General features: G+C 33.3%; 1 protein-coding gene across 9 annotated transcripts in view; it reads right to left on the bottom strand.

Moving 5' to 3' along the window:
• Positions 1–24,672, bottom strand: part of LOC118745678 (neprilysin-3) — a gene marked incomplete at its 3' end in the record, with an annotated part of 330,193 nt that overhangs the window by 112,017 nt on the left and 193,504 nt on the right. For all 9 annotated transcript variants that reach the window (XM_036479247.1, XM_036479250.1, XM_036479248.1 and 6 more), the window contains 2 exon segments: positions 7,024–7,338; positions 7,401–7,509. In XM_036479247.1, coding sequence (XP_036335140.1) covers positions 7,024–7,338; positions 7,401–7,509 — 424 coding nt within the window.

Genomic DNA, 24,672 nt, shown 5'->3' with positions numbered 1-24,672 from the left:
ATATGTATGTACATACAAACGAGCACCAATTAATTTTATTTAAAGAATGACGTGTCGGCTATTTCCGCTGTAGCAAACGTAGTACATAGGGCGGCATCTAGATGTCATCTACCTCGCCCTATTCACTACAGCTATCGCCCTATGCACTACTTCACTACAGATGTCGCCCTATTCACTATGCTTTTTTATAGGAGCTTTTCAAAGCTTTGCTTTGGTGTCGGACACACAACATTGAAAGCTTCTGGATCCACAACATTGCAAGTTGATAAAAGCGTTGTAAAATGAGGGTGTATTTTTTATCGGTATAGAACAATCCTAGGGGGTGAGAGCAAAAAAATTGCCACTTTACAATTTTACATGCATTTTTGGACCACCCTAGTGTGCAAACCCTTTTTTATTTTAGTGTGGTAGAATCGGGAAAAAAATGTGGTAGATTTGAATAAGATGTGTTAGGTTTTCCAATTCATATTTATATTGGGTATACAAACATATCGCACACTGTCGTCAAAAGAGGCCCAACTCAAAAATTAGATCGGGAAATATAAGTGCTAGTGGATCGTACAAATTCAACGCAATTGATGCAAAAACAGGTATAACATTAGTTTTCTAGTTAGGGAATATAATCATGAAGAAAAAAATATTTTCATTAATTTGAGAAAAATCCTACAGATTTATTTATGCAAAAAAATCCACCAAATTATTTTCCATTGCATAATACTTTAGCAAATATAAATATGCGGATTTTTGAAATACTAAAAAGTTAAGGCACAGATATATTTAAAGCAAAAATTTATGATGTACCGTTTTAAAAATTTATTGATTAATTTTTATATTTCGTATTAGAATTGAGTTAAAATTTTAGAGTTATGTGAAAATTGTAAAAAAATGTTCTGTCCAAGGCGAATATATAAGGTGGTATCGATTCAACAAATACAACAATTACTTGTATTTTGTTTTTGCTTTTAGCGGGCCACTGTCAAATTTCAGCTATTCTCCGCCCAAGGAAAAAGGGCGACAGAGAATACAAACACTCTCACGTTCTCACTCACTCACTAGCGAAATATAAAATTTTGACAATCAAACGCTACTCACAGCTAATGAAACAACACCACCTTATATAAATTCGCCTTGGTTCTGTCTAAAAATGTGGTAGATTTTAAGCCTTTATGGTAGATGTTTTTGAACTTTAAAAAATATGTGGTAGATCTACCACATATGTGGTAGAGGTTTGCACACTGGTAAGGGTCCAATAATTGATTCTTTTATGAGTTTATCTTCAATTTTGTTATATGCAGTATATGACCAGGATCACTCTAGAACAATTTTATGGATTATCTTTAGGGCCTCCACGAAATATCATACGTGTACCCCGAAATTATTTTGCTTCCCTCATCACAATTTTTTTTTGTATTTGGCATGTAATTTTATGAATAAGTTTTTTTGAAACATAATTCTTGTCTCTAAAGCCCTAAAGTAAAATGTAGAAAGCAATGGTAACTATAATAGAATTTTTAGATGGGTAGAAATAGAGATATGTTGTTGTTGTTGTTGTTGACAAGTTGCTTGTTGAATTTTCGATGCCTCTTCTGGACTTAGCAGACTTGCCTTTAATTTTATATAAAAATGATAAAACAATCAACAATCCTTTTTCAAAACGATGCATTTTAAAGTTCTCTCACTACCTATGCCAGTTCCCACTGTCAACGCTAAGGACCTACCGGTCTATGTGCGGCTAGCGCACACAGAATCACAATTCTAAATCGGGCTACGTATTAAAAAGTTAAGAAGAAAGCATAATTTTAGCTGTTTTTGGGGGTGGCGACGCCAGACGATGTTCCAGTAACAATATCCTCCGACTGGGCACCCATGGGTTGTGGTGCCAGCTAAGAAGAAGAGCCGGAAATTTGTATGAAGCCGAAACCCTATCGAAGTAAGCTTTTGAAGCGATAATTTGAAACTTCCTTGCATCGTAGCCTAATGTACACCCTTACATTAATCATATCAGGTTCAAATATACATACCCATGTACATATGTATTTATATATTTGTGAATTTTGATTTCCATAATACTTATATGGTCAAATCTAAAAAACAGGTACACTTCCAAAACAAAAAGTTTAATTCTTTAGTTTGTGGGCACACCTACGTTTTATATATGATTCTATTCGTAATCTCTTAATAATGAATAATGAATAAGCTGGGTTCTAATTACACTGTGCAAGTTTTAAATTTGCAGAAATGATTTTGAAAGCTGAACTTACTTAATTGGGACATTCTAAATTCAATGGCATCCTCCGGTTTACCAGATTGGCTTCGGTTTTCGAGATAAAGGTTAAACAAACACAGTTGTATACACTGTGTTTCAATGTTCATAAATGCCTTTATTACTTCTGATAATTTATTCACAGAATCTGGAATTGTATACCTGCCTGGTAAAATATCGTCTACATAAGTGTCTCGCTGAAGCACTTGTTCAGCGAGTGGGAACCTGTTGCGTGAATCCTTAGCCAATTGTTGAAGGGTTCTAATGGCTAGAAATGGAGCGCAGTTTACTCCAAATGTAACCGTTTCCAGCCTAAAGTCTTGAATTCTTGAGTTGGTCATCTTGATGAACACGGATTTGTCGGCACATCTTCTCTATATCTCCATTATAAACGAATTGATATAATTGCCACCGTAATATCAGGGACATTAGATCGGATTGAAGAGCGGGACCAACGTGCAGGATATCGTTGAGGGAATACCCAGAGCTATTATTCCTAGAGCCGTTAAAACCAACGCGCACATTTGTAGTTGTTTTATTAGGTCCGACTACAGCATGATGTGGCAAATAAAATGGGGAAATATTTGATATCGGAGGCGACTTCTTGCAAGTTGGTTGGTTCCATGGTTCCATGTGATCCATCGTAAGATATTCTTCTAAGACCTCGTCGCAAATGGCTTTGAGATTGCCTTTTCAGGCGAGATTTTTCTCCATACTGATCAACTGGCTGTAGGCATAGCTACGGGATTGGCCTAACGCATGCAAGTTTGGGAAACTTGATTTGAAGGGGAGTCTCACCATATATCTACCATCTGGCCCACTATATGTGGTCCTTTGGTAGTAGTTCTCGCATGCTATATCCTCTTCTGAGATCGGTACAGGGTGATACAGTTCTTCTTGCTCCCAGAACTGTCTTAGTTGTGTACTAGGAGTTCGTTAGAAACTTCTTCCACTTGTGTCGAGAACACTGACACCTCACAATTCATGGGTCCACTTATGATCCATCCAAATATGGTATTTTGCGCGAGCAGGCTTCCACATATGTTGCGATGTATAACACTGAGCATGATCTGAGGGATCAGATCACTGCCGATAATCATATCGATTTGGGCTTGCTGGAAATAGTTGGGGTCTGAGAAGTCCAACATGGCGAATTGATTCCAATCGGGTTTTTCAATACTGAAGGTAGGAAGAAGTCTAGTCAATTGTGGAAGGACGATTGCTTCACGGAACATATATGGCTGGAATTTTGATTCTGGAAATTTCGTATTGGGCCTTTCGGGTGGGGAGCCTTAGGCGATTTTTCACTTTCGAGGTGATGAAAGTTTTTTGTTAACCTTGGTCGATGAGAGCTCGAACCTTATGCAGTACTCCGACTTGCTCTATTAAGACGAGAGCTGTTGGAAGTAGAGTTTTTCCTTCGTTTACTGTGTGCATGGATTGCACCTGTGGTGGGTGACTGAGAATTGTTAGTCGCGTTTGTGGGTGTTTGTGATCTGTTATGGTTTCCTTGAGCTGCCGGATTTCGTGTTTGGCGGTTGGATGCTTGCGATACGGTTTTTTCCTGTTGGCTTTGATCATTGTGAGTGGTCACATGGAGTAACGAATGATGGTTTCTATGGCAAACTGCGTACGTATTTTGACTTTAGCAGTCACTTCTTAAGTGGGAGAATGAGAAGCAGTTTTCGCACAGCTGATTTTATCGGACCACCTTATATCTATTACGCACAGACAACTTCTTGAATTCGAAACAAAATCTAAGGGGATGATTTCCATTGCACATAGGACAAGGGTTCGTCGTGTTGCTTTCAACATAAAAGTTTTGAGTTCTGTTGTGACTCCGATTCTGAACAAACCCGGGCCTGATTTGTTTCATGCCGTGAAGTCGCTCTACTACCTCATATCGTTTTGTAAGAAACTCGTTCATTTGCTCCCAGGTTGGGAGGTCTTTGCGAGAAATTAGGGATTATTCCCACAAAGATAACGTTTCTTGGGGTAGCTTCGACGAGCACATGTATATCAGGATTGGGTCCCAATACTCTGTCGGGACGCCTTGAGAATTTAAGACAGACAGAGAATTGTCGATGGAATTTCGAAGCGTCTGTAATGCTTCGCTGTTTTCAAAATGCACTTGGGATAGAAAAAGAAGAGTTTTAATCTGTTTGTCGACCAGGATTCTTTTGTTTTCATATCGGGACTTGAGGGAATTCCATGCAAGCATAAAGTTTTCACCACAAAGACCGTATTGTTTAACCGGTTGTTTTGTATCGGAGATGATACAATTTTTGGCCAGGGGTAAGTTTGGGGTGATTAATATAAACTGCCGTGAACATGTCACGGAAGGATGGTCACTCTTCGTAACCTCCGGAGAAAGTTTCGGTGTCACAGGGTGGGACATTCAGGCACCTAATGGTATTTTCCTGCTCCTTTACCGGAAAAGGGGGTTTCTCTGCTACACGAGACGTTTCGCACATTTGGGCCATCTGCACGTCCATAAGATCCGAAATTTGGGCCATGACGTTGTGTGCCCGCTCCTTGCACAGCTCCATTTTATTCCTGGCCTAGTAGCCAGGAACGTTGGGGGTAGTTCGCCATCTGCAGCCAACGACACCTTCCGATATGCTCGCTTAACTTCCGCATAGTATTCGTCTATGTCCTCCCGGTAATATTTCAGCAAGGGCACCGTTAGTCCATCTATGGAGAGTGAAGAAAATTTGGTACAGAAATGTACCATGAATAAGTCATATTCGCGTTCCTTTTGGTTACGTGACGCCGTTACACTCGGTGTTACCTTTTTTGGTTTTCCGAGTGAATTTCTATCTCCGGAGTCTTTGGCGCATCAGTTTGCGTAAAAAACTCGACATCTAAGGAGGTCTTTTTTGGGCTTCTTTCGAGAGGCATTATAAAAGAATTGGAGTAGATTCGCGACCGAGAAATCAAACAACGGAATTTGAGGAAATAAGTGAATAGCTTTCTGCTTTATTAAACAAATTTGCCGTATGAGAAAGGGTTATCAGTGACGTGTGACAAAATTTGTTTTACAAGAAAAAACCAGAGAAAAAAAACCGTTTTGGTTTTCGTTTAGGGGCAGAAAACGGAGAGAAACTAAGAAAACAGTACCGAAACTGTACGTTAGGCACGGGATGTTTAAGGTATTACAGCAGCTAATAATAGTGCAAACGCACTTTCCCTTTACACTTTTGACGTAAAATTTGGTTTCCTTTTACTGGGTAGCTGAAAGGGGTTACTAAACTTTGCTGGGGCCGCAAAATTTAAAAAATTACCGAAAAATTCGCACAGATTGCGTTAGAACGTTAACATTTTTCCGCTTATAAATTTCCTACTGGGCAGCGTAGAACTTTGAGCAAATTTTTCCTACTGGGTGTTTTGTATACGTATAAGAGGTATAAGTGCTTATGAATATTGGCTTGCGATTCGGGACTGCAAGTTTTCCGTTTTTCACATAAGCATGTACATTATACTGCATCACCAAAAATAGTTGCGGTTTTTCCGCCGAGATTGCAAAATTTATTATATTTTAAGATGTCCACCAAAACATTTCGGAAAAATATTAAGATTTAAGCGAGCTGGACCGATTTGAAAATACCTCCAAACATGGTATTTTTTATGAATAAAAATAGTTTCTTAAAGAACTTTTTGAAAAAAGTCCTCTCAGATGACAAAACGGATTAGGCTTAAAATATCTGCAAAAGATCAGAACCTTTGTCGAAAGCAAGTTGATTTGATACCACGCTCCAAATATTCTGACTACAAGAAGGAGCATCATTAAAAGTTTTACACACTTCTACAGAAAATTTGTTTGAAGCATTTTACAGGAGTACGTAACGTTATAATGACTAGTAGTTATAAAAAGAATTAGATCGTTTCGACGTATTTTCCAAATATGCCTTCAGTTAATATGTTTTTGGAATAAAAATTACGCTCAAGATCGCAGAATATTTTATCTTTAAACGTTGGTTTGTTCTGAAAGCACTCCTCTTGCTAAGGTATCAAATCATTCGTAATTGTTTGTAGAAGTTTTTAAAATGAAACGCTTCAAAAAGTATAAACCAAAAATTTTGAAAATTGTGAAAAGTAGAGTTACAAACTTGGAGTTACTCGCCATTTAGTTATTTTTTAAAGCACACTTTATAGTTACCTACTACATATGAAGTGTCCACATAAGTACTAATTGCCCATAAAATTTCAAACCAGTATATGGTGTGCTTCAAAAGTTATGACATAATTTACTTTTCACCTCTTAAAATTTAAACAAAAAATTCACTTGTTTTTAATATTTTTTTGAATGAAAACATCTATAACTCAAAAGTTATGCAACAAATTGATTCAAAATATTTTTAAGGCTTCAAACTTGATAAAAACATTACAAGGTAAATTCATTCATTCTCTCAATTCGTCGGCCATGATTTTTTTCTGACGTTTGCCAGCATTTTAAAATCATATAAAATTGAGAATAAAAAAATTAAATTGTTCACAATTGTTGTTGTTTGAGATTGAAAATGGGAATGTGTGTGTGAGTTTGAGTTTTGAATTTTTAAATTACATTGCTGGCAAACGTCAGATTGCCTCTCAATGGTTTTACCTTGTTATGTTTTTATCATGGCTTCAAGTATACGTCTATGAATTATATCCAAAAGCAACGAGCTTGATATAGTTTACAACAATGAAAATATAGCTAAACAACGCAAAGGTTACCTGTTTTTTAGATTTGCCCATATATTTCTATAAAGAATACGTACTTGTTTTGTAAAATTTTCAACGTATGAGCCAAATTCCATTTTTCAATGTTAAATCCACTTTTTGTCACATTCCAGCCGCCGATTTTCCACAGTAAATCAACCATTGGTTTAGCACCCAATTTCTCCATCTCTTCTTCTTTATCCAAACAAGATTCATAGTAAATTTTTGCCTTCTTTTCAGCCTCTGACTTATATTCCTTCAGTGGTTTCTCTAATATATTTCGTATAATTAGCTGATTCATTTGTTCTAATTTTCCAAAAGTACCCCATGTTGATTTGCCTTCTGGAATTGGATTATTTCTTATCCAATTATTACTGTCGGATAAAGAATTAATTAAGGAAGTGAGAGTTTGTTAAGCCATAAATGTGTTCTTTACCACGCATAAGCATAAAAATCATCGCATGGATCGATTCTTCTGTCAATAGATCTCAATATTTCATTAGCTGCAAATATGCAATGTTCATTGAGACACGGAACTTCGTTTGCTAGGGGAAAGAAGAAAAAATACGTACTCAAAATTTAGTACCTCATATACATATATATATAATACATAAATATATAGATTAGGGTGGTCCTTAACGGTAGGGAGCAAATTTTTACATCACATTTGCTAAGCCTGTACCCCTATGTCGATGCTATTATAGTCGAAAATATCACACAGGCCCGGCCGCAAGGGGGGCCATGACGTTTTGACGAGTTCTGTGACCCAATGACGATTTTTCTTTATGTGCAAATTTGACTGGTTCTCAACTTTGAAGATAGTTACATAGACAATTAAAAATTTCAGTGTAAACACTTCTTGAGAGTTTACCATTTCTACTAATACATAATTGTCGTATCGAAATTATATCATATGGCAGCACTAATAGTAATTATCGATGAGTAGTTTTATTCTTCGTTTCATCACTATTTGTTTGATGAAATATATCCACAATTAAATGCAATATGCTGAATAATCTAAATCAGTGTCGGCCCACACTTACACATTCACATTTTGAGCATGTATTGAAAGCACAAAAGCACAAAAGCTCATCGATACATCCCCAAAAAATCTGCAAACGTAACACAAAGGTATAATTCACCACAAATACAAATTCTTTTAATACTGAGTCAACATTAACATCCAGATTGCGAAGAATATTGAGAGAAGCTAGCACATTGAGACGATCTTATTTCGTAGCTGATCTCAAATAAGTTTTTAGGCGGCGCATAGTTGAAAACGTTCTTTCATTCGCGGAGTCGTACATATAAGACACAAGTAATATTTAGGCAATAAAATTATAGTTTAAAAAACTAAAACCTCGCTATTATAATTTCCATTCGTACTATCATCAGGTATGTAACTTGAGAATAGAAATCGCTGCATCTTTTAGGCGTATCAATATTACATAGTTACATCCCGAGCTAATAAAAGGGAGGTAAAAAACAAAACCGACTTCAATTCTCATATAAAAATTTAAGATTATCGTTAATTTATTCATGATCCGATGATCGGATTCAAACCAAATTAATATGGGACCACCTGTGAGGTAGTTACAAATACTCAAAAATTTAAATAAATTTTCAATATATTTATACCAGCGATGCGTTTTTCCAAAGTTAAACTTCACTTGTCCATATTTCTGGCACCTAATCATATAAAATGGATATATATTTCTCAAACAGTTCGCAACAAGATGATTCATCAAAATTTGGTGTCTTGTCAGGGAAGAGACAAGGAAAATTAAACAAAATATGCCGGTATTTTAGTAATCGATCCTGCAAATGCTTCCGAGTGATTTGAATCTGTTGTGTTTCGTTACCTTGTATGAGCGAAACTAAACGATACCGAAACGTTGCTGTTGTTTGTTTGCGTTTTCTTGCTCGTTCTCTGATGATATTCTTTAAATTATTTCGCCAAACCATAACTAAATAGAGACGCAAAGGGTATTCTGGACCACATAAGGCAACATTTCTGTAGAAAACACGGAAATCCGAATTGTTCACAGTTGTTTTAATGGATAATCTAAGATTTCAATTACAATCTATCAAACTAATTGCCTTTGTTAAAAAAGGCGTGCATGCCTAAAAATCACGATTCCAGAAAATTATAAAAATAACAAAAAATTATAAAATTATTAGCACCAATAGCTAACACCTCGAAAATACAAATAAGCCACAATACGCGCTAATGTAATTTTGTACGTTTGAAAAAATAAATACTAAGCATTCAAGTCTAAAAATATATATTTTTAGCACAAAATCGTTTCATCAAATCGTAACATCAAATTGTAAAGCGTTTAATTAAAAAATTTTAATTTCAGTTTCTGTAAAATTTTCTTTATTAAGAGATATTTCGGCACCTGTTCCACAAAAAATATCTAATTGGGTATATGATTATTTAAATCTAAAGTATATATTAAAGGTGACTCAATATTTGCTTTAGAGATAAAATCGCGACAAATTTGTTGAAGCGAAAATTGTAAGCGGTTATACACAATGTGAATGCGAGCTTCTTTTGCTTGCATTTCTATGTCTATATTATTTATCAGTTTAAGCATATACGATAAAAAGTAAAAAAACAATTTTTTTAATTGCGGGTCCGAAAGAAATATTTATTAGATACTTGCCTTGAGTTACGCAAATATAGTACCGAAAACCAATCGATTATGCTTAAGGTGCTAGCTGCTTCCGAAAGGGCCGAAAATGGCACAATGCACACACATTTTCCATCACTGATACTAAGACACAATATTCCAGGAACTGTTGCTCAGATTATAAAAATAAAATGAAATAAAATATATATTAAAATATTTATTTTATTTTAAATATTTATTAGATACTTGCCTTGAGTTCAGTGTTGCCACAAAAAATATATCAAATTCTTCAAAAACAAATGAAAAATCCTCAAAATCCCAACAAATTACTCAAAATTTTCTCATTTACTATTTACAGGTACTTAGCACAAAAATTAATTACATTCTCCAATTCAATTGGTACATTTGTTTTTGCGGTTCAAACAAAGTATCACCGTTATTTTTTATGCCTTGGTTTGCATATAATATTGCTGCAACTATATCAGTGCTCAATCTGGTCCTCAAGTCTGTCCTGAACATTTTTAAACTACTAAATATACGTTCTACTGAAGCATTAGAAAATGGCTATATAAGTAATGCAATAATTTGTTTAATTCGGAAACTTATATGAACCTGAATAATCCTTTAATTCAAAAACTTTTTTCCTATAAATTTCTGGATCTAATGAAGAATCAATATGAATATCCTTATGGTAAAACAATTCGTTATCGAGATTTTGCAAGTTCAAAATAAGTGGAAAATAGAACGATGGAATGAAAAAAATTATCGATAACATTTTGAATATTTAGCAACAAATGCAATAGTGCTTAAGAGCGAAAAATACAACACACGCGGCCCGACAAACCAAGCGAAATATCTCTTTGATTAAAGCTGTTTAAGATGTGTATGTGGTTTTTGAAGGTTTGACAAGCCATTTGAGGGAAATGTGAACAAAAATAAAAATTTTTTGGTTTCTGGCTACCATGTTGACGTTTGATCAAACCGCTTACGTTGTGTATGATAAAATCGCCTCATTCGCAACGGAATTTTTACCGAATGAGGACGCAGGAGAGAAAAATCGAAGAAAACCAAACCCTTTTACATTGTAAACCGGAAGAAAACTAAAATTCTTTGCTTGAACGAGTCATGTTTGCACGGTGTATGGCGAAATGGGAAAAGTAGGTTTGAAGAATGTTTGACAAGCCGCTTGTGTGGTGTATTTCGCCCTTTATAAAACTTCGGAAAGTTTTTTGTTCAAAAATTTGCAGAGCGATTTAACAACTATCTTGTGTAAAACATGGTTTCATTTGTTGTCTGCTAATATATCGAGGGAAAATTCCTCAAAATAAAAATCCTCAAAAAATACTCAAGCGCTCCCGAAATTCGTCACGTTTTGAGGAATTACTCACAAAGTGGCAACACTGCTTGAGTTACGCAAATATAGTGCCGAAAATCAGTCGATTATGCTTAAGGCTGCTTCCGAAAGGGCCGAAAATGGCACAATGCACACTCATTTTCCATCACTGATACTAAGACACAATATTCCAGGAACTGTTGCTCAGATTATAGTTGGGAACACGTAACATTTCGGTTAAAATAAATTACCTTAAACGAGAAAATGCAAAACAAATGTATTTTTTAAGTCCTACTAAAACCGGTAACATTTATTTGGTGCGCTTTTCTATTAAGTAATAAAAGAAAACACGGAACTTAATCATTATTAGGCGTTCATATGGGAAACAACTAATTGCTCTCATCTTGGAACCATTTTTGTGGCATATTTATACATCTTTTAGCCTCAAAGCAAAGTTTTAGAACAGAAGTTCATATCCATACATCCAAAATACATCCCCAGCAAAAAAACCCGACGGCGCACAGTGTTTCGACTATATGGAGGCAGGTAGAAAAAAGTCATGGTGACAGTTGGTAAAAAAAACGCTTTGACTTAGAGAGGGAATAGTAAAAGTCATAAGTACCAAATTTTACATTATTTACTTACCCCCCTTCTTCACGAACGATACATTTCCAAAAAAATACGGGAACGGGCGCGATACCGTCTAATCAGTTTAGCTGCATTTGGCGCTGAACCCATTACAGAAAGTGTTTCTTTTTCAACTGTTATTAATTATCTAAATGTCATGGAATATTCAGGTGAAGGTATTTATCATTTATTTGGTATTTTCCTATTTTCTTACCAAAAAATTTACTTTGAAATGTAGATGCTAAAGATTATTAGTAAAAAAAAGTGTGAGTACCGGTCCGTCAGGTCTTGAAATTAGACTAATATTTTAGAGAATTTTATGTAGTTTTCGAATGTAATTTTTAATTTTCTTAGTTTTTGATTTTCAGCTTCTTTTTGCATAATTTAGCGAAATGAATTTTTCGAACAATGAAAAAATCCCACCAGATATTGGGAAAAAAGCGAGTATTGACACCTAAGTCATTTTATTGTATAACCTTTGTTTTCTGAGAGTGGAAAGCACGAAACAAAAATTACCCAAAATTCCATCGCATTTAATGACTGCGCCCACATTTTTTGTGAGTTTTGAACGTTATAGTAATCCAATCTTCCCCATATTTTATATTTAGGTTTTTCATGATTGTGTTGCTTATTGGCCGTTTAGTATAATTTAATAATTTATTTTTGAGCTATAGGCCGTATGTTAAGTAAAACATTAAATGTTTTTCTGCTTTATTTACTTTTTAGTTTTATTTTGGTCGATATTTCGCCTTCAGTCTGAAGGCATCTAAATAAATAAAGCAGAAAAACATTTAATGTTTTATTAACATACGGCCTAAAGCTCAAAAATAAATTATTAAATTTAGATTTTTCTAATAAAATAAAGACTACAAACTAAATTTCATCGAAATCGGATGAGATTTAATGTTTCCGCCCACGAGAGTAGAGGGCGTGGCAATTATTCCATTTCCATCTTTACAAAATTTCATAATTCTCTATTTCTAAGTAAAACTAGAGCACATGCCAAGTTTCAGTGAAATCGGTGCAGGTATACTATTATTTCCACCTGCCTCCATATAGTCGAACGTCAGAAAAGTAAACAAAAATTAAAACAATTACTGATTATTTGAAATTGGGTTAAAAATTATAGCACATGCTTTCGTTTTTAATTTGAAGGATATAAAATGTTAGGTTAGGTTGAAGTGGCTGCCGGTAGACACAACGGCACACTTAGGCCCACCATTGAGCACGTTGTGGTGCCACGAGGAATCTCGTTAACCCACTGCGATTTGCGAAAACTCACTATATTTTCCGAGTTGAATGTGTCGGAAGCTTTTAAAGCCACTTGGCAGTTTGAGAAAATGTGGATGTTCGGAGGCGGCGTAAAATCGTAGGTCCCTCCATTTGCGTTATAATGTTAGGACGCGCAACACATATTGAGTAGAAGGTCAGACGCAAAAGTGTTAACGCCCAGTTACCCGGTGCAACAAAAAAAGAAATGCATCCGAAACAAAACTTAGTGTAGGTTGTTGGTAGGGTCGAATGCGACACGAAAAAGGGTTTGTTATAGTCCCTGAACACAACATTTTTTTGTTTTTTATTAAAAAGTCGTTATTTTCGTACATGACGCGCTATTAACCGGTTGAATATTTCATTCGATTTTAAAAATCAGATTTGTTTTAATTTAAAGACCTTTGAAAATATGTAAATATAACAGTATATTAAGAGACTTTGCTTGTTGCAAGTTTTCATCAGGCAAAATTTGAAAACCTATTATTTTTAAATTTTTTCAACTTTGAGCATCGCTATTTTAAAAATTTCTACGAAAGCTGCCAAATATTTAGTATTTGTCTAAATACATTTTTTTTAACAAACTGATACCTTATGCAATAAAATCGATAAAAATCGTCGAAGTTAAGTAATTTACTGGTCAAAATCGTGGAGATGGAGAATTTAGTTGCGGCAGAAACAAATATTTTAACTTTATTATTAAATGATTTTACTCTGTTATGAATTGGATTAGGTAGTCGACTTAGTTTAAGACCGGGCAGAGCGCGAACTGACATACATATTATTGAATTTATCGCAAAACGTGCTAAATGGCCAAAAAATTTCGGTTACAATATATGTATTACCTTGAACGAAAAATTTTAAAAGAAATTAAAAAAAAAATAAAATTTTTTAACCTTCAATCATAATCCCTCTTTTAGGCTTGCACAAGATTATTTATAGAATAAGAAAGCATGTAAATCTCTTAAATTAAAAAATTACAACAAGGGGTATGCAAATACTATGAATTTATATTTATAATTGGTTTATAAAAATATAATATAATATTTAACAAAAAAAACATACAAATCCAAGCTTGAATCTCTTTGCAACGTTTTAAAAAAATCAACAAACTTTCGTAAATATTTCAAACTTTTTAATTCGATTTTTAAGAAATATTAAGCACTTTTTTAGCCCATTCTATTATACTGCAAGTTTAAAGTAACCGATTTTTGTTTTGTTAGCCATTTTATTCCATACAAAACATTTTCGACGATTTTTTTGTTATATGGAGAAAATGTGCAACACATTCGACGGAAAAAAAAACAATGGTACTTGAAATTGGGCTAAAAACTGTATACTCAAAATGTTTCTAAAAAATCGAATTAAAAAGCTCGAATTTTTTACATAGTTTGTTGATTTCTTTTTTAATTTTGCACAAAGACTGAAACTTGGATTTATATGTTTTCTGTTAAAAATATGCTATACCTTTAAAAAACAATAATTACAACTAAAAAAAATTAAAACAAATGGTCAAATCTTGCCAATATGTGAGTGTCGTAAAGTTTTGATAAGAACTATATGTATGCATGTCGAATCAAACTTTTTGATACTACTACAATGTGTAACCAGACATTCGTAGGGGGATAACAGCAAAATACGTAGAAAAAGCGCTTGCCGCGTTAGTTACCAATATCGCTAAGGAATTATACTATTTGGACATTGTCCTTCCTCGGAGAGCGGATAGATGAAATTTTCCGGCTAATTATCGGCATCTAGCGCTGAAGATTATTATCGAAAGATAATATTTATACCGCTATTGCATAATGTTTAGCTCGATCTCCGAGAAAGATTGCCGAAATATACATCACACAAACATTTTTGAGTTGAACTATTACTTCCATACATATAAAATTTGGGAATATAATACGCTACAAAAAGACGCTATCAGTTTGGAAGGAGAATATAAATTGTGGTCTGAACGATGAACAAATGAGGTAAGCGAAAAGCCATACCTAAAATCAGTAGCAGAAGTTCTTGGTAAATGGGACGACGAATATGCGTTTCCGTTGATTAACAAAATTCTCCGCATTCTGACTACACTTCTAGCTAGTAACGCTACTTCAGATAGAAGTTACCCTTCGCCGGTTAAAAACATGGTTCCATAGTACCATGAATAAAAAAAGACTGATAGGTCTAGCACTTTTACACGTACACTTAGGGCCAGTTTTTCAGTGCACTGTCGTGGTTTAAACTTAGTTTAAACGCCCGAGCTGGCTGCTAAATACTAAGGGCCAATTTCAGGTGAATATTTAAATGGCACTTAAGTTTAATTGTGGATTGTTATTTAAATGCCGTTTTAACTTTGTTGGGTTTCAGATAAACTTTGTTTAAATATGCCACACAATTGGCAATCTAAGTTTAAACTGCCACTGAAACAGGCCCTTATATATTGAAATTGACACTGAACGGATAATACAAAGATTCCCAAAAGGAAAGCGCAAAATTGAGTTTGAAATTTAAATTATTATAATCAAAATTCCGAATAAGTTGTTAAGTAACTTAATTACATCCCTCATTTGACAGACATTAGCCGTGTTTTATTTGTCCAGAAATTTAAGCTATTAGCTTATTTTGTATGGAGGACTTACCCAACATAATTATATTGGCTTATGAAAAGCTATCTTGGCTTGTATATTGAACAAGAGGCATTGCCATTCAGCATCAGAAATTTTCTCCTTCAGCCAATCAGAAAGAGGCAAAAACTTACTTTGACACTATTTGTAGTCAAACAACTGTCAAACTTAGGCTAACATAGGAAATAGGCTAATTTCGTTTTATTTGACCACGATTTAGCTATTTGCTTGTGATGGTTGAATAAAACATGCCTATTATAAGCACAAAATAAGTATTTATGTAATATACACAAATATATACTGCTTTAATAAACCCAGAGCATAACTTTTTATCTTGTGCTTTTTTACAAAATAGTATAATTGTTTTATTACATGGGACTCTGTAAATAGACTTTGCGCCAAATTCGCCACATGAAACTTACTTAAAGTAAAATTATATCACAAAACATTTTAATTCGGACTTCATGAAAATTACTAGAACCTCTATTTGCGGTTCAAGCAGGTTGGATGCGCTTGTAGGTCATATACCTTCGATTGGTCATTCCACTGTGAATCAAGTTAGATGCCTGTAATTTAACGTTATTCAACAAGTCGATTCCAATCGCCCCTCCCCAAATAAAATCCTGTGTCCGCCACTGGTCAAACTACAATTTTACTCTCTCAAGTGAGAGTAAAAGGAGAACAGATGCAGAAGTGCACAGGAACGTAAAAAGCACTCTTTCCTGTAAATACGTCAGTCGGTTTGTTTACATGTCATTTGTACAACACTGATTTGGCTGAAATATCACTAACTAATTGTTAAAATCTATACATATTCAAATATTTCGTTGTTTACTTCCATTTTTTTACAAATATAAGGTTCTTTGTTTACACCGCTTTCTGTTTATATTTGCACATGCAAATCAGCTAATCGTTTGGCACTTTTCATCAACTTACAGGAAAAAAACTCCGGACTAAATCCTGTAACTTCTGGCTAGGAACAGTTGCTCAGTTACTCTCTCAAAAGTGTTCCCACTTAGAGGTTTTATGTCAATAGGAACGACTTCCTGTAAGTTCTGACTAAATCCTATAAACCGGACTGCTATGAATAATAATTATTAATAATATTAATAGAAAACAGGATCGAAATATATGTATATATCAGTGGCCTGCACGTTTATGTTAGTATCGTACGAGTACGTTATTAACTAACATTTCTGACGATTACCACGATGCCATAGTATCGAATTTACTCAGCATCGTCGCATCGTACGATTACTAACAGCATCCTCGATTAGTAACAACATAGCAGAGTATTTTTTTTTTTGGATTATGGGAAATGTCGCAAAGACATTTAGTAAATGGCAAGACTCCTGAGTGGTGGAATCTTAGCCAGGTTATGCTCGATAATTTTGTGTTGAGAATGTAAATTTATCGATGAGTAATATTGTTGATTCTCCGTATTTGTTCCTCCGACGATGCGTGTGAGCGGAAGGGTAACAAAATTTGAACAAAACAATTACAGATATATATCTACATACATATATGATTATTGGGAAACATAAAAGTTTAAAGTAATACTTAGGTTTGAAGTGGAAGCTTACAGAAACATTATCTTTTACTCTACTACATTTGCATGAAAACTTAAATGTACAAATTATATATAAAAATTCAATTTACTTTTTCTTTTTAGATTATATACTTATATATTTCTATTCTTTTTTTCCCTCCTTAAACAAAGGAAAAAGGAAAGATACTATATATTAAATTAGAAATGTACTAAGTACCAAGTCTTGTCAAGTGATACATTGAATTACATTCTTAAACTTTCAGTTTCTCTCACATATTTTAGCCCCTTGGGCTTTCCTTTGTGCATAAAAATAATTTAATTTTAATTTTTATTTATTTATATTTTTTCCTCCTTTTTATATTCTTTTAAATAAGTGCATGTACATATTATATTCTCTTTTTCACTTAGCATATAACTTGCATTGATTTTATTATCCTGTTTTCTATACTAAAATCATTTGTTTATTCATTTATTTATTTTTATTTTTTTAATTACTTTTCCCTTTCATATATATCTATATATATTTTTGTTTTTCAATTCTGATTTTTATTTTTATTATTATAATTATTATTTTTTTTTAACTTATATAGGTACATTTTTTCTTTTTTAACTATATATCTATATTTTTTTAATTTATTTTTTATTTGTTCTTTCAACTATAATTATAGATGATCAGCTCCACCAATATGATGTAGGAAGGAGACAAGTTCCTCATATAGTTTATAATTTTTAGTTCGCAATAAACTTTTCAGATCATTAAAATTTGTGAAAAAAGAAAATAGGTTCCTGGAATTGCTGTACTTTCTACAATTAAATATTATATGATTGGCGGATTCTTGAACTTGACAAAAGGCACATATATCACTAACATCCCTCCTGAATTTGCTAATGTATGTTTTACCACAGGTATGCCCTCTAAGTAGCCTGTTTAATAACTTAATGTCATAGACACCTAAGGGTCTGATTATGAATACTTCGCATAACTTCGCACAACTTTTTAAACGTAACACAGGTTTATAAAACTTAAGGCTGATTATGCTTCGCATGAAACCAAATTTATCAGTACTACCAATCTTATACATCGAAGCAATAGGGTTATTCACGGTGTGTGAACAAAAACAGCTGATTTTTGGTTTCTTTAGGTAAATACATTTGTTTACAGAAAAATTCATTTAAGAGGTTTTAATGGGGTATATTTGTAGTCCAAATTAAGTCTACACGAAAGTTTTATGCAGTTTGACATAATTTTCAATACAATATCTGCCAAAATTCGTAATTAATTACATATATTAAACGCTATGTTTACTAGAAAGAGTATAAAAATACCTTTCATTTGATATATAATATTATATAGATAGGTTTAAGGACAACTGCCAACAGCGAAATAAAACAACTGTATTGATACTTAAATATAAAATAAAAATTTTGAATAAAAAATCACACGATATTTTCTTCCAAATGTTCGCCTGCGGAGCTTTTTTTCTTTTAACTTATGTTATTTTAATATTTTTAGTGATATTACCAAAGATTTTTTTATTATAATTCATATATTTAAAGGTGTTTATATGCTCTTTCTTAACTTGTGCATATATTTTAATAAAGTTAGTTACGTACTTTCTTAAGAAAAACAAAGTTTTAATAAAAAAATTTCTATTTTAATATTACATCAAACGACTTTTAATTACTTTTTCAATCACATCCATACTTTGAAAATTGGTTAAAAACTTTTCAAAATATAAGCTTTCGAAAATTATTTTATTGAAAATTCCACGCTTACCGTACGTGAACTCCCCTAATATGCCTTCCATGCATCTCTGTAAAAATATTGCTATTGGTACCACTGCAATTGAAATGTCACTTAAGAATACGTGAGGCAAAATCTAAACTCAACAGATCGCTAATTTTTTACAAGTTCTGCTAATTTCCGGGTAATGGAATACATACAAAATGCATTCAACAGATCTTCAACTGACTGTTTGAAATTTATGCGAAGTTATTCGAAGTATGCATAATCAGACCATAAGCCTTCCAGTCTACTTTTAAACCATGGTTTTGAATCTGGCTTGCCACCATTCTCAACAAAAGATTTCCCCTTGCTAATACTCTGCTCATCAAACTCTCTTCTCCAATCATCCCAAATTTGTTTTGATATTCTCGTCAAGGCTTCACTCGGGGTCAAGAATACATCTATTTCCATCCGTCGCTGCCTTCGCTGCTATATCTGCGTTTTCATTACCGCTAATTCATAATGACTTGGAATCCATATATTCTTAATCCTCTCCAAATTTGACGAAGTTATCAAATTATGAATTTCGGCAACTATATAAGAATCCGTGTTCACCTTATCAGGGGAATTTATTGTCATAAGGCTATCTGTGAAAATTACCCCTTTGCTTATTTTGAGCCTAGTTAAAATTTTTACAGCCTGGCTAATTGCTACCAATTCCCCAAAGGTAGAGGAAAGGTTCCTTCAAGTTATAAAGATAGGAAATTTTTTGATCTATGTCATACACAGCCATTCCAACCGTATATTGTGTCACTGAGGCATCCGTAGCCAGCAAGTAGAAACCCTCATTAAACAAATCATTTTTCATCTTACAGTAATCACCTTTCAGCTGCTCTACCGTAACGTTATTCTTTGAAGTACCAAGCTTTTTTGAGCGAGAGACCTCTAAACCTACTACAGTGTTACAATTAAGTTCATTAGAAATACTTTGAAATTTCTTATAAAAATATCCATAACTAGATTTGTTTCCCCCAATGTTCTTTAGCTCATCCCTAATCACTTCATTATTCATCCATTGTCTGGTGATTTCTTTAGCCGTTAACCAAATAGCTCTTTTGATAGGAGGTAACTCAGCCGCTGAGGCATATCTTGCATGGATAGGGGTATTCGGAGGAACTCCCAAGCACCTTCTTATCGCATTATTACACCCTATTTGCAATTTTTTGTTCACACCCCCCCGGAGCAATAGCAAACGTCGAGCAAGCATATTCAGCTTTTGATCTAATGAAGGCTTTGTAGAAATTTAAAGCAAATCTTGGCTCTAAGCCAGATTTTGTACTTGTCAGTTTATTAAGGACATTGTTGGCAGGAAGGATCTCTTTTTTAATATATCCTACATGATCGTTTATGGTTGCATTTGCGCTGATAATCCTGCCTAACCACTTCATTTTAAAAACTTGTTTAAATACATAAACTTAGTTTTGCTCATATTTATTTTAAGATTTAGGGAACTACACCACTTGATAAAGTGAATTACGGAGCTTTTGAGGTGTTCCAAGCCTACCTACGATAGTTGAAAACATCGATAGTATCGATAGTACTATCATCGTGAAAGGTATTGAAATGAAACGCTCAATTGCTTGAAAATTATATAATTACTTAATTTATAAAATTTATAAATTACTTTGTAAATAAAAGAGATTGTATATTTTTTTTTTTTAATTTGAGTGCATCAAAAATAACTTCTTATAATAATAAAAGAAACTTATTAATTTATGCGTCTGAATTATATAACCTATATACATACCCTTGCATCCCCTTGAATAGCGACAGACAAAATCTGAATTTATTTTTTATATGGAAAAATTAAAATCGGATTGTGTTTGTCCCTTTTAAAGTGCGAAGAAGTGAAATTGGCTATACAAATACATTTATAATACTACAAGAAAAAGTAAAAGATATTCGGGTAAATTGACAACTCATTCTTATAAAAGTTCAACTGAGATCAAATACGGAGGCGCACATCAAAATCCGGACAAGGGAAATTATTAACATTTTACCATATTTATTTAGTCTCTACTAATTTTTTATAAAAGTTGTACCAAACATAAAAAACTAAAATATAATTAAACTTCAAGTTTTTTAATTCGAATTTCTATAAAAAATTTGTGTAAGCAGTTTTATAGCTGATTAAATTTACTATAACTCAGTGTAAGCTTATAGTTGCTAAAAATCTCAATGACTTAATTTTTTTTCCGACTCTGTTGTGAATTTTCTTGCATAAAAAAAATAATTATGTAATGTGTAGAGATGTAAAGAAGAGACATTGTGAAATCTTGGTAATGGAAGATGGATGGCATGAGAATGAAATAATTATAAGATAGCAGAATGTCGAAGCAAAAACGAATTTGAAAAATCTGACAATAAAAATAAAAGAAATGTAAAATAGCGAAATGTCGAAATAGAAGAAACAGATGACAGGCACGCATTCAAGGGTTTCGTGCAACAAAAAGTGTTGCTGTGTTGCGCCTTTCAATTTTTAAAACCTTTTGTAATGTGGTTAAATTCACGTATACGCTTTAGTTGGCAAAAAAATATATTTCGCCAGCCAAAATATATATATATTTACATATGTATATAGCGTGACTCTATGAGAGTCATTTATAAAAACGATATATGCTAATGGCCTTATTTATAAAAAATAAAATAGATTTAAATAGCTATGTACAGTGACATTTTTATTAAAAATTCGATTTTTTAATTTTTTATGAATTTGGGTAAAATTTTTAACTTAACTTTGTGTGCACTCCTTTGCTGTTTATTACTTTCAAAATTTTATTTTCTTTAATAGCCCTTTGACTGAAAAATTGCCTGCTTCTCACACTTCTGTGATGCTTTTTTATTGCAATTATTATTCTGTTCACATCTAAATTTCCATACATTTTATTTTATTGCCCATAGATTGTTTTCCGGCATTTCCTCTGTGAACTTTTTTAACTACATTCATAAAAAAATTACTAATTTTGGTTTCCTTTTTCATCTTGGACTGGTATATATGTATGTATGTAAAATGCATTTAAAAACGTCATGTGCCCAATATGCACGATGCAGCGAACAAAGGTGGCACCGTCAGACATATCGCTACTTTGAATTTGTCGATTTTGATAATTCTGATCTAAAAATAAACGACGCATCATAAACTTTAAATGCACTGAAATTCTCTTATAGTTCCACAAAAATCACCGTTTTTTTCACATTTTCCTTATTAATTGCCGTTGTAAATCATATATTTTTAGAATTGAGCACATTTAAAACGCGTTTACTATCGTAAAATTTATTATTGAGAAAATTGGCTGCCCTGACATTTTCTTTTAACATGCAATTCGGCTTTGTTTACTTTTTGTACAGAAATGTCATCGCCGCCAGTATGTCGCAATCTCGTATTCTATCTATCTTGCCAAATATGCATTTCGATCTAACTGCTAAACTACTATTAATGGTAGCTGTGAATATTCAATAAAATCGTTTCAATTCGTAATAAAAGTAGATTACATACATCTGGTCTAATATATTTTTTTAATATAAACTAGCTTTTCTAATTCTAAAATAAATCAATAATCCCTAGATTTATAATTTTTTTTTTCAAAAATTACGTTTCAAAGCATCTCTGTTGATGTCATAATTCAAACACAAATCTGAATAAAATTTTTTGATGCAAAGATTTATGCAAACGATTCTGCGCGATATTCATTATAAGCATTTTAACTTTTGTTTTTATATGTATATTACATGCCATACCATTTTTGTTTTCAGATTGTGAAAATGCCAAACCGAACATGCATAGCCGGATGCCCTCTGGGAGTACCCCTCTATCCTTTTCCTTTGGAAGGGGAAATGCCAGGTAAGTAGAAATAATTTGGAAAAACAGAAGTAGATTATTGGAGATCCCACACAGTGCGGACTTTATCGGCCGCCGATTCAGTTGGGGCTCGCTTGAAATAGATGAAAATATGTATATGGAGGTGAGCGCACCACACCAACTTAATCGCGCCCGAAAATGCAATGGACAGACAAGCAAGCCCATCTAACCGGCAATAAACTCTGCAGTGTGCGGGGGCTCTTAAAGTTAAGTTTGACAGTGCAGTCAAAGTAGACAGAGGGGCTTATTTGTATAGCAGCAATTAAGATTTAAGATTTATTTAAGTCTTTTACATTAGTTTACATTACTTTTAAGGCCGTTCTTAGTCTTTAGCTTTTTCTTGCTTCCTATTGTTATTTTATTAATACATATCGCTCATTCATTCAAAAGTAGCATAGGTAATCCAAAAAATAAAAATATTCAGTTAAATATGCATAAATTACCGCTAGCTCTTTTCTATATTTTGTGTGTATGTACATATTTTATAGCTGTATCGATTACCAGTATCTCATTAGAAGAAAATATACATACATAGGGTTGTTCAGGATGTTGTGGAAATGGACTTGGATTTGCAGTTGGAATTGCCGTTAAGTAAATGAGCGATATTTGTTCGAAGGCACTTAAAAATATAAACATGTACCACGACAAAACCAAGGACAATGTAGGTTGGGGTTCCAGATAAAAAAATTACCCCTAAAAAAGTATGGCCGTTTTTGATATATTCGATATTTTTTAACTAAAAATAACTGATAATGGATGTATGAATAAAAACGAAGGAATTGATTTTTCTTAAAATTCCATACCTTTTATTTAAATTTTGTTTGACTAATCGAGCAAGAAGTCTGAAATTTTAAGAAAAAGCAATTGTTTTTTATTCATAAGGCCCATTAAATAAAAAAATGTTAATATTTCAAAACGGTGCACTTTTATAGGGGTATTTTTTATGTTATTTGGGTGGTCTCCTTCAGTTTATCGTGGTAATTATTGGGCAGCTTGTATAAAAATGAGTAATTTTATGCATTTTTATGCATTTTTTTTGTTTTAATTTTACTAGGCGGCGCACAGTGTTTCGACCATATGGAGGCAGATAGAAAATAATCATGGTGACAGTTGATAAAAAAAAACCGGTTGGACTTAGGGAGAGAAAAGTAAAAGTCACAAATAGCACATTTCACATTATTTACTCACCCCCGTTCTTCACGAACGATACATTTCCAAAGAAATATGGGAATCGGCGCGATGCCGAGTAATCAGTTAAGTTGCCTTTGGCCACTAACCCATTAAAGAAAATGTTTTTTTTCAACTGTAATCAATTATTTAAATATCGTGAAATATTTAGGTGAAGGTATTTATCATTTATTTGGTACTTTCCTATTTTCTTACCAACAAATTTACTTTGAAATTTAGATGCTAAAGATTATTAGTAAAAAAAGTGTGAGTACTGATCCGCCAAGTCTTCAAATTAGACAAATGTTTTAGATAATTTTATGTAGTTTTAGAATATATAATTTGATCTTTGCGCGCGACTTTGCAAATATATGTAATTTTTGATTTTCCTAATTTTTGATTTTCAGCTTCTTTTTGCATAATTTCGCGAAAAGAATTATTCGAACAATGAAAAACTCTCACCAAACATTGGGAAAAAAGCAAGTATTTAAACCTAAGTCATTTTATAGTATAACCTTTGTTTTCTGAGAGTGAAAAAAGGAAAAAAAATAACCAGATCTCCATCACATTTAACGGTTTTCCTAATAAAAGAGAGAGCACAAACTAAATTTCATCGAAATCGGATGAAATTTAATATTTCCGCCCACAAGAGTAAAAAGGCGCGACAATTATGCCATCTTTACCAAATTTCATATACCCTATTTCTAAGTAAAGCTAGAGCACATATCAAATTTCAGTGAAATTGGCGCAGGTTTACCATTATTTATTATTTCTGCCTCCATATAGTCGAAACACTGTGTGGCGTCAGTGGATGGAGCTGTTGGGCGTAGTCAACCCAACAGCGAAATATATTTTCGCTTGCAAGAG

Source organism: Rhagoletis pomonella, unplaced genomic scaffold, assembly GCF_013731165.1.
Source record: "Rhagoletis pomonella isolate Grant_MI unplaced genomic scaffold, Rhpom_1.0 Rhpom_scaffold_00009, whole genome shotgun sequence".
Lineage (NCBI taxonomy): Eukaryota > Metazoa > Arthropoda > Insecta > Diptera > Tephritidae > Rhagoletis > Rhagoletis pomonella.
The sequence above is the reverse complement of the archived record's forward strand: the minus strand, read 5'-3'. Positions and strand labels throughout refer to the sequence as shown.